This window comes from Zingiber officinale, chromosome 1B (genome assembly GCF_018446385.1).
Source record: "Zingiber officinale cultivar Zhangliang chromosome 1B, Zo_v1.1, whole genome shotgun sequence".
Classification (NCBI taxonomy): Eukaryota; Viridiplantae; Streptophyta; class Magnoliopsida; order Zingiberales; family Zingiberaceae; genus Zingiber; species Zingiber officinale.
Window position 1 is genome coordinate 146,810,033 of NC_055986.1, and position 11,130 is coordinate 146,821,162.

General features: G+C 37.6%; 2 protein-coding genes across 2 annotated transcripts; one reads left to right on the forward strand and one right to left on the reverse strand.

Moving 5' to 3' along the window:
* The first annotated feature begins 3,197 nt into the window (after window positions 1-3,197).
* On the forward strand, window positions 3,198-8,666 carry LOC121984336. The gene is made up of 14 exons (XM_042537224.1): window positions 3,198-3,527; window positions 4,889-4,979; window positions 5,098-5,182; window positions 5,336-5,420; window positions 5,694-5,763; window positions 6,171-6,240; window positions 6,427-6,472; window positions 6,569-6,815; window positions 6,956-7,161; window positions 7,287-7,361; window positions 7,590-7,659; window positions 7,796-7,876; window positions 8,152-8,231; window positions 8,352-8,666. The coding sequence occupies exons 1-14, from the start codon at window positions 3,406-3,408 to the stop codon at window positions 8,428-8,430; spliced, it is 1,407 nt and encodes a 468-aa protein (XP_042393158.1). The 5' UTR covers window positions 3,198-3,405; the 3' UTR covers window positions 8,431-8,666.
* Window positions 8,606-10,652, reverse strand: LOC121984342 (thioredoxin-like 4, chloroplastic). The gene is made up of 4 exons (XM_042537234.1): window positions 10,010-10,652; window positions 9,353-9,406; window positions 9,052-9,201; window positions 8,606-8,959 (listed from the first exon to the last, which is right to left on the reverse strand). Exons 1-3 carry the CDS (start codon window positions 10,481-10,483, stop codon window positions 9,091-9,093), a joined length of 639 nt encoding a protein of 212 aa, XP_042393168.1. The 5' UTR covers window positions 10,484-10,652; the 3' UTR covers window positions 8,606-8,959; window positions 9,052-9,090.
* Between the last annotated feature and the right edge of the window lie 478 nt (window positions 10,653-11,130).

Below are 11,130 nucleotides of genomic sequence, written 5' to 3' on the forward strand. Positions count from 1 at the left end.
GTAGATAATCCTAAATATGAAGTAGTGAGAACATTAATTATATGTAAGCAATTTCCCTGGAACTATCATGCATCTCATTTCAAGGGCGGTGCTGTAGATGAATAATTAAGCCATCACATATGAAAAACAGAAAGGGAAAAGTAAATGTTAATTGGTGTGGAGAGGGCAGGGATGCAAGCAAATTGAATTATCAGGATGCATGTTATAATGGAGTTGCGTTCAGGTTTTATAACATGTTATACTATATGCAAATTGGAGACCCACAGTCAGATCTAGAGTGAAGCACCATCATTTAATTACCTCTCTACTTTGATTTACATGCAAGGGAAAAGATTAGCACATATATCATTTTTGGTGTTTCATTCAAGGTCTAGATTTTTAAAAAACAGCATCATAATGATTATTACATGCAATCAAAGGAGGGATAAGAGAATTTTATTTTAATTTAAGAAAAAATAAATTAAAAATGTTGTAGGTAGATGAGAGAGGAAAGAGATAAAATTTGCTACAATGTCATGTCAAATCATTCATGTTTGATATCATCTACGGTCGCTCACCTAAGGATGTACAGGATATTATTTATGTATGTGACGAATGATATCTTGCACACCTTATCTTGCACACCATATGAGCACCCGCACCCAATTTTTTTTTTTAAATTTTAAAATATCTTTGTGCTTAATATTATAATCTAGCCCCTAAACCTTAAAAGCAAAAGTTTATTAGAATAGTCAGGAGCTTAAAAAAATGAAATAAATCATCATTTGGCTTATTGTCTCTGCCACCCACGGTGGTCGCTCAGGTTATCCTCTCTCTCTCTCTTTCTATATATATATATAATTTTTTGATTTATTTTTTTGTTTAATATTATAACTCAACTCTTAAACTTTAAAGGTAAAATTTTATTAGCATAACTAGAAGATTAAAAAAAAAAAAAAATTGATCGTGGCGCCTCGGATCATCCGAGGCACCTCGACCTATGAGGGTTGGATGCCCATGGAGGGTGTGCAAGCTTCCAATTTACTATATATATACACACACTCAACATTTACCCTAGGTGGCAACAGTAGGCAATGGTCGTGGGCGACCCTCACAACGATGAAAATTGATGATTTTTTTTTTTTCAATTTTTGTTTTATTTTTTAAATTTTCGGTTATGTCAATAAGCTTTTGACTTTATGGTTTAAGAGTTGAGCATAGTATTAAGAAAAAAATTTCAAATCAAATTTTTTTGGATGTACAAGGTATCAAAACTCTCTCTCTATATATACATGCTGGTGTTAGCTTGAGCGACATCTGTGAGTGGCAGAAGAATCAGTGAAACATTGATTTTTTTTTTCTGATTTATTTATTTATTTTTTTAAGCTCCTAATTGTGTCAATAATTTTTTTACCTTTAGGGTGTGTTTGGTTAAGGAATATCACATAACTAAGGTTATCCACTTACGGTAATCTAGGAAACCGTATTTGGTTCAAGGTTTTTCTGGATTTCAAAGTTTTTCTCGATTCCGAAACATTAGTAAACGTTATCAATCTCGACATTGAACTAGGAATCAGAAAACCAAGGGCCACCCAAGGTTTTTTTCGATTCCGGAGGTTAAGTAATTTTTTTCCCGAAATTATCCCGAAGGATTCGTAACATGGCGGTGCGGTGAGGAGGTTTGCTGCGGAACTTCATGTGGCGTGCAGTGGAGCGGTGGCCGGAGGTGGCAGTGGGGGGCGGCAGCAGTCGGCGACGGCCGACGGTAGTGGGCGACATGTGGTGCCGGATCAGCAACGGGGCAATGCGGTAGGCAGCAGCGCTGCATTCCTTCATGTGTGCAGATCGCCGTGAAGCTTCATGGCGATCGGAGGTGGCAGCAACTGCAGTGGCGGCAGCAGTGGGTGAGGGCCGACGACAGTGGGTGGCAGGCGGTGCCGGATCGGCAACGGGGCGGTGTAGCAAGCAGTGGCGCCACATTCCTTCACACGTGCAGATCACCGTGAAGCTTCGTGGCGGCCGGAGGTGGCAGCAGCAGTAGTGGGTGGCGGAGGTGGCAACAACGACAGTGGGCAGCGGAGGTGGCATCAACGACAGTGGGCGGTGAAGGCGGCAACAGCGGGCGACTGTGGTCAGCAGTGACGAGCGGTGGGTAGCGGCAGTGGAAGCCGGAGGTGGCAGCAGCGGGCGGCGGTGGGTAACAAACGACAAGCAGTGATATGCGGCGGGCAGCAAATGGGCGGCGGCAACAGAGGGGCAACGGAGGAGGGAGGAGGAAGATGATGGAGTATTTTTTTTTTAATTTTTGAACTTAGATATTTAATTAAAATTTTAAGTAATTAAATCAATCACCCCTTAATTATAATTAGAATAAATTAAATAGATATAATCTAAAGCCTAATCAAATTATCTTAAAAATATAAAAAATTATCAAATTTTATTTATTTATATAATCACTATTAATAATAATATTATCATTATTAAATCAAAGATAATACAATAAAATATCACACTAGATTATGTACTAAAACTTTCAAATAAGATTTTATTGTATTTGAACCAGATATCCTCGGGTTATGTGTCATAAACTTAATTAAATGTGCATTTAGATTTAGGGTTTAAAGGTGAATTATAGTATTAAATATAAATAATAATAATAATAAAATTGAATATACATAAGGCGTGTGGGACGAGACATCGGAATAATATTCGTATGCATACCTTATTCTGCACATCCTTTGCGCATTCAGTTAGTTTTTTTTTTTTTTTTTTTTCAATTTTAAAATTTTTATATGCTTATTACTCTAACGTAGTTCTTAGACCAAGCAATCGAGAGTTTAAAATAAATAAATAAATAAATTGATCGAGGCTTCGGATCATCCGAGATGTCCCGACATGTGAGGGAAAACTATGCTGGTGTCCCTGGGCCACGGCGGATGTGCAGGTTGTGAGGTTAACAATTGTGGAAGGCTACCTCTTTATATCCGACCCAAGGTTATCATGAGGAAGATAAATTATAACATCCGAATGAACATGTGATGAACATGATGTAATACGGGGATAAAAAATTTATTTCTTAATTGTTCCGAGGATTAATCCTATGACTTCATTATGACAACATTCATCACATATGAACTTCGATGACCCGCGGGGTCAGATTGTGAGGTTAACAAGCTAGTGTCCTCCGGTTCCAGTGCTAGACAAATTGTATACTTGTAGTACACCAAGAGATGGCGACCCTTAAAAATCTTCTTTAGATTTTATGCCCGTCCACAGAATATCCTTCCACGGTTCCGACTCCACGGGGCTCAACTCTGCTGCACGTGTCGCCGGCCGCCAGTACTTCTCATCGCTCCGTTTAAGCAGCAGCTGCAGCAGCAGCTGCAGCAGCAGCAGCAAAAAAGCTGAAGCAGGGAAGAAGAAGAGATGACCATGACGTGGGCCAGGGTGGGGAAGTCGGCGCAAGGATTGGCAGCGCGCTCTCTCCTACTCTGCTTCACTGTCTTTCTCGCTCTCAAGATCGACAAATCCCTTTCCTTCTGCTGGTGGTATGTTTAGTTTCTCCTTCTTTTTGTTTAATCTTAATTTGTATTTCAGTTTGTTTATTTTTTTGTGAGGGTTTATGATGATGTTCTCTGGTTGGAAAATTCTCTGTTCTTGTTTTCCCCTCTAGAAAAGAAACGTCAATTCTTTAAGCATAGAAGAAATCAAAAGTAACCTCTGTTTTCTCAAAGCTCTCTCTCTTTTTGTTGGTCTATCAGTTGTTCCTTGCTAAAGAAGAAAAAAGTAGATGTATCGATTGTTATGCGTGGTTAGTTCAGTGGATTGCTTGATCTAACTGAAATCATTGATGCAGATTAGGAAGGAATATCAACTGGTGAGAAAAATGAGAGATCAGGAGACGCCTGTAATTTTTCTCTACAACTTCTGTAATGGTGTGGAAATTGGCACCAAAGAGTACCTTGCCAGTTGCCAAAAGGATGAGAAACTAAACCTGAAAATGGATTGCGGTATACCAATAGTACAAATGATTCGGACCGTAAAAAATTTCCCTTCCAACTAGAAGACCCCAAGGAGAGTATTTCATCACAACAATCTTGGTTTAGGTACCAATGCTGCATTACCTAACCCCAAGGAGAGTATTCCATCACAAGAACCCACCACCATTTGTATAGGGAGGTTATGAAGTTTGAGGTTAACACACCAAGCCCTCCATACTCCATAGGATATGGATGCCGAATGGAAGAACCTAAATGTTACCATGCTGCCATAGAAAGTTCCTTCTAATCTGATCAAATCTGCAAGAAGCAGGTAAACTCTAGCTTGATACAAAGACAAAGTTCAAGACATTTTTTTATGCATATGACAGGAAGATCCTTTTCTAAGGTTCAATTCTACCTACCACTTTGGAACCATTTTATCCTGAGAGGTTATATTGGGCTTTCTGACACCCATCTGAAATCCGAGATATGGGATGCGCTCTTACCACAGTCTATTGGAAATTGAGAAGACTGAAAGGATAGCCTATAGATTATGATACCCTTGAGATCATTGAGAAAAGTAGTGTATCTTCTGTAAGTTGAAGAACTCAAAGACAAAGGGGTGGCAAAGATCAATTAGCTAGTTATTCATCCTGTAGTTATTCATACTGCTGCTTTAGTTCCCTGGCCTTAGATTCTAAAGTGAAAATTAGCTAATAATTGAATCCAAGTTTTCCTTGACAATTTGAATGTTTGGCAAAAAAACTTAATATATGAGTTCTCAGCATCACAAAATATTATGATATTTTCATTTTTGCGTTAAGTTTTGGGGTGTGATGGCATTGCTGTTTCTTTTCCAACAAGATTCGAATATGATGAATTTTCTACCTCTCATAATGGTTTAATGCATGCTGCATCTGTACATGTAGGTTTGTTTTTGTTCCTCTATGGTTGTTTCATGTGGCTATCGCACGGCATAGATTCTCCTTACCCGCTCCATTATTACCCCATGGTCGCCAGGTAAGTTTAGCTTATTCTGATTTATGTTCCTGAAGAGATCCAATACATCAGCATCATTTGTGTTTGTGAACTGTTTCTATTGTGCTGACAGTGAATTGATTTTTTATTTTGACAACAGTGGGCTCCTTGTCATGCTGTTGTTGCAACGCCATTGCTTGTTTCATTTGAGCTACTTATTTGCATTTACCTCGAGAACATTGATGGTAAATATCAAGGACTTGAGTGATTTGTGTTTTGTTAGTCCTTTCCATTCTTGTTCCTTTAAGCTATACAGATCAGCATTTTTCTATATATATTTTCCATTGCAGTAGTTTGTAATGTACATAAATTGTCTGATTCAATATACTATTTTCTAGCTGGTAGCAAACCAGTCATGGACTTAAAAGTTGTCTTTCTTCCCCTTTTGGCTTTTGAGATCACGGTCCTTATCGACAATTTCAGGTGATTTCTTATGCTGTTCCTGCTAGCACTTCAGTTTATTTCTATTATATTGTGGAGTTTTGCATATTCTCTCTTATTTTGTATTCATCAAAGAGGATTGAACCACAATGTTAGGGCTTATTGTGCATGTATTAAACTGAGACTAAATTGGCTGACTTGAACTATAGTTTATTCTATTTCATATCTTCCTGATCATTTTATCCTCATTCTTTTTTTTCTGTAAACATATTGGGAAGTTTAACATGTTTGCATTGCCATCTGAATTTTGCACAGGACATGCAGGAATTTGATCCCAGCAGACGAAGAACCCGTGTGCAGTGAAGTTATTTACGAAACACTTCCAGTAAGACGGATTATATGATATAGTTAATAAATTAAGATTTGTTCCTTTATTATTAATATTTTCTCTGTTAGTTTGATAGTCATTATTAATTCAACATCTGAATTGTAGAACAATGATTTATTGTAACTGATGCAATGTAGTTTGAACTTGCGATATTCCGGGTAATTTTCTCACAAAATGGATGAGGCTAAATTATTTAATTTCATGAGATTGCAATATGCAAGCTGTATGATACTTCATTTGAATTGCATGACCCAATATTTTTGCCACCAAATTTCCTCTATTTTTTTATTATTTTTATTTTTGTTCTTTTGAGCTATTCAGAATGAATATCAATACCTGTACTGGACAACATTGTGTTAGTTATTTTAGCTTTAAACTGATAAACTTGTGAAATTGTGTTACAGCACTTTTGGGTTGCGATCTCAATGGTGTTTTTGGTAGCCACTACTTCTTTCGTGCTTCTTAAGCTATGTGGTAAATCTCAGTCTTGTCTTGGTTTTTCGGTAACAGAAACACAAAGATCAAAATGGTTTTCTCGGCGGATCGCATTGCCATTCCTTGGTTGGACATGACTAATTAAAAAGATAAAGCTCCATTTTATAGTAAACTATTAGTATGGATTTTCTCACATGATCAACTTTTATTTTGAACTTTTTGCAGGAGATGTTGATGCCTTAGGGTGGTGGGAGTTATTTATCACCTTAGGGTAATGTTTCTTATCGCTTGCTGAGAATTGTAATTTTAAGAAAATGGAAAATCAATTGTTTGTTTATTTATAGCAGTTTTCTGCATCTTTAATCAGCATTGCAGAATCCTTTGCCTTTCTTGTTTGTACAAAGTGGCTTAATCCACTATTGCATAGATCATTCCTCATTGGTGATGCAAGTTCGCCCTCTACGATAGATGGATATCATAGTTTGATCAGTGGCCTTCCCTCTTCTATGGAAAGACATAATGAAGATAGAGTATGTGGCTTGCAAGATATAGGAAGCCATGTGATGAAAGTTCCAGTTGTAGTTTTTCAAATTCTCTTGTGCATGCGTTTAGAGGTATGTTTAGAGAAATCTAAATTTCTCGCATATTACTTTACGCATGTTTCACGTTGGAAATCTCCCTTCTGTATGACTACCAATGTAGTCTTGATCACCACACTAGACTATTGCTTGACACAGTCTCTGGTATTTTCCAGGGGACACCGCCTGCTGCTAAAGATATTCCTATTGTTCAACTTTTCTCGCTCATATATATAGTGCAAGGCCTTGGAATCTTATTTGCCACATGGAGATTGTTGGAGAAGCTCTTCATTTTGCTAAGGAGGGGATCACTTCCAGTAAGATATGATACAATGTCAAGGAAAGCATACAATTTATTTGCAAGCATCCATCATGGTTCAAGGTTATTATCACTAGGATTTTGGGCGGAAAACTAGAATGAAATGGGGGGCCTTCATTGTGTGAAGACTCCCTGTACAGCCACATAATCTGGCTAATTTGATCCCGTATGTTGAAATAATGATGCAGGCTACTTGGTTGGTGGTGTACCGATGAAAGAAGCAAAGAAGAGCAAGCATATCTAGTTTCCGCTGGGTCCAATGGGTTTGTATCACTTCATACTGTTAGCTCTTTTATTCATTGAAACTTTCTACAATATTGTATAATTTTCCCGACTTTTCTTTTGGGATCCAAGTTTGCATATGTATAGAAACTCTTGAAAAGCATAATGATGTACAACATCACCTTGCTAATTATTTTAACGGATAGGCATTTAATCGTATCTTAGTACTAAGATTGTTGTGTCTAATTATTTATGCATGTTATCTTCAGATACGATACCTTTTGTGGCTATTCTCCTGATGTGGTGAAGAAAATGACCAAGAAAGATCTCACTCAAGAGGTATTTCTATCTTCCCTTTCGTTTTATCTCAGTAATCGTTTTCAAAATTCTTACATGGATTTCTCTATTTGCTAAACAAGTTGATGGATGCTATGATCATTTCCATTGATTATTGTATCTATTTTTTGTTGCTTAGGTTTGGCGACTTCAAGCGGCTTTGGGAGAACAAACTGAAATCTCAAATTGTGCTCAAAAGGAGTATGAAAAATTCCAAAATGTACTGCCCTTCCTACTCCATGATCCATTATTTAACTGGAACTAACACAGTAAATAGTGCACTTTAAGGAACTCAGGCTCGATCATAATTTCTTCATTCTCAAACTATTTATGGATAGAAAAGATATCTACTGAAAGATGCACAAAAAGACATACAAAGGAAGTATGTCAAGCATGAACAGAGATGATGAAGTATCTAGTCAGTTGTAGAAATATGTAGAGCGTGTATCTATTGCTCTAGTAACTATATTTTATGGATTGTTTAACTTCTTGTAGGAGAAGGTTCTTTGTAGGATTTGCTTCGAGGAGGAGATCTGTGTTGTCCTTATTCCCTGTCGGCACCACATACTATGCAAGTAAGTTGCACAAAAGAGTCTCAATCTTCTCAAATTTAACTGCAAATTAACCAGTATATACTAATCAAATCTGATGAAATTAGAAGACTAACAGCAAATCTTTGCTTCACCACTTTGTAGGTCCTGCTCTGAGAAGTGTAATAAATGTCCCGTTTGTCGTGTTGTCATTGAGGAATGGATGCAGCTATGTCAAGTATGATCACACCAAGAACAAAAAGAGCTTAGCTTAATTGCAGTCTGACTTCACGTTCCTATATGGTATGGTTTTATACAAATTAGATTAGTCGTGTTTTGAGTTGATACCCTCCCTGTAATCTTCCTTCCCCACACAAAAGGCCTCTCTTTTCGTTATGTTATATAAAAGCTTACTTCAGTTGATGAAACAGCAACATGTAAATCTCTTTCTAATGTCCACAGCTGTTAGTAATTTGTTCATCTCTAGACCACAGAGCTAGAAACATCACATACGTATCGCAATTCTTTCAGCCAAATCTAATAAAATTTGAGTTATAGACTTTAACTATAGATGAAGAGGAAGGTGAAGATTCAACAGCTCTTGAATGATGACAAATTTATCAACTGAATCAGAATCCGTCAACCATAAATTTTCATGGACACGTGTATAAGTGAAGAATGGCAAACTACCACATTGCTTCAAGCCCCTGAAGAAATAGCCATGGCGAATATAGGCAAAGAAGTGGAATGTTGTATCACTGCAGGTTGATTACCTAGAAAGAAATAAGATCTCAGTTACAAATGTAGAAGCTAAACTTACCATAGGTCAGTGATCAATAAGGCAAAATGAGTGTTAATACAAAACCTGCTGCAGCTCGTGAAGCAGCATCTCCAACATGCACATTTATGCCGAAGAAGTGTATTTGAGAATGGCAGCTACAATCCTCTCCTTGTCTCTGGTTGGAAATGCTTCCAGCAGCACTCCATTTTTATAGAAGTGAAACAGTGGCACTGCCTGCACAAATCACACTCTGGAGTGGGTTGGGCAGCTTAAGGGTGTAATCTTTGTTTACCATTATTTGAATGTAGACCTTTCATTTGATCCCAACGCGAAACCTGTCTAATATTATTAATCAAATTTAGTAAGTAAAATGAAAGAAACATACCCTTATTCTCAGCCGTTCTGCAACCTCTGATTGCTCATCATATTCATCAATAACCTAAAGAGTGCTACGATTAGCAATTTGCAAAATTTGCAATGCAACAATGTGCAGAACAAGGAATGGTTCTTTCGTAGAACAAGGCCAGATAGAGAAGAATATCAAGGGGACGTACAGTAGCATGAAAAATTTGCAAAAGAAAGGGATTCTATTTCCTTATAGTAATTTGTTTTCTCTTCACAGAAATAGTGTTTCTGGTTCTGTAACATGAATTTGTGGGTGTGATTTAGGAATTCCAAGCTTTCGAGGAATCCATATTCTTCTTCCAAGACAAGTAATTCAGTGGAAGTTGGGAATGTGAATTCCACTTTCATATTTCTTTTCATTTTAATCATTTTGTCAACAACATCATGAATCTGTGGAGCTATCAAGAAAACATAATTAATCTAGCACACTGAATCATCTATCTATCAGATGCAAATTCCCAATAGAAGTTTATACTACAATCGTTCTTGGATATCAGTTGCAGAAAGAATTGACATGAGAAACGATGGCATGGACTCGGACAGTTAAAATCCAATCAAGGTTGCAGTTCAAACAACGAGAATTCGGTGCTAAAAAATCTCACACGGGCAAAACGACAAACATTACACGGACACTCACATTGTGCTTCAAGAAGACCACCTCCGGCTCCGCCTGGCGATCGCCAGCACACTTGCACAGCTTGGCGAAGCCCTGCTCGATGTACTTGCAGCTGCCGCAGGAGGTGCGGTAGAAGTCTACCACCACGAGCGCCCCCGCCGCCTTGGCCCTCTCCATGATCCTCGAGAACTCATCCTCCGTCTTGAACTCCCTCACGCAGTCTACCGGGCAAACATCCTCCTCCTCCTCCTCCGCTTCTCCGCCGCCACTGCCGATTTGGGAATCCGTAACGACGTTCAATGGGAGATTGTTCCTCTGCTTCAGTACCAAGCTTTGCTCGTGGGAGTGACGGAATCTGATTTGGGCAGCTCTTGCACGAACCAAAATGGAATCTTGACGCCCGATTGGAGATTTTGGAATCATAAAGAAGCAATCCAACGATGATCTTGGACGGCGGGAGAGTCTGCTGACAGGGAAAAAAGAGCAAGAACTCATCTTGACGCCGGCATCACAGATTACTGCACGATCGAAAGTTGTTGAGGAAGTGATCCCTTCTTTTCCTCTGTCATCCAGAAAAAGTTTTGCATTAATCAATGAGATGATCAGAAATGGAGAACGAGAGGAAGAGATTGGAGGAGGATGTGGGTTTGAAACGATATCTAGACAGTGAACGAGTGGACGCGATAGGATTCAACTTTTTCAAAATGCCCCTGAAATAAAATGCCACTGACATTTCATCTTTTAATATTATCTTTATTTTAAAACTACGCCAAAAATGAAGGGTAAAAATTTAAGAGCTCGGTAAAAGAATATTTCTAAAAAAATAAAAGGGCAATTTATCATACTGAAAATGTCCTTATTTCAAGGACCTAATAATAAATAGAAGTAACTACTATATATATATATATATATATATATATATATATATATATATATATATTTTAAGAGCTCGGTAAAAGAATATTTCTAAAAAAATAAATTAAAAGGGCAATTTATCATACTGAAAATGTCCTTATTTCAAGGACCTAATAATAAATAGAAGTAACTACTCTATATATATATATATAATCACTTTAAAAAGTAAAATCATTATAAATTTATTATGTGGTTGCTACAATAATATTACAATCATTAAATGACAA

Coding starts and splice junctions, on each gene's coding strand:
- LOC121984336 (XM_042537224.1), top strand. CDS start 3,406: ATGACCATGACGTGGGCCAGGGTGGGGAAGTCGGCGCAAGGATTGGCA. Junction 6,241..6,426: donor CGTGCTTCTTAAGCTATGTG/GTAAATCTCAGT, acceptor AACTTTTTGCAG/GAGATGTTGATGCCTTAGGG. Junction 7,362..7,589: donor GTTTCCGCTGGGTCCAATGG/GTTTGTATCACT, acceptor TGTTATCTTCAG/ATACGATACCTTTTGTGGCT.
- LOC121984342 (XM_042537234.1), bottom strand. CDS start 10,483: ATGAGTTCTTGCTCTTTTTTCCCTGTCAGCAGACTCTCCCGCCGTCCA. Junction 9,407..10,009: donor TGGTCTTCTTGAAGCACAAT/GTGAGTGTCCGT, acceptor AGCACTCTTTAG/GTTATTGATGAATATGATGA. Junction 9,202..9,352: donor CAGAACGGCTGAGAATAAGG/GTATGTTTCTTT, acceptor TGATTTGTGCAG/GCAGTGCCACTGTTTCACTT.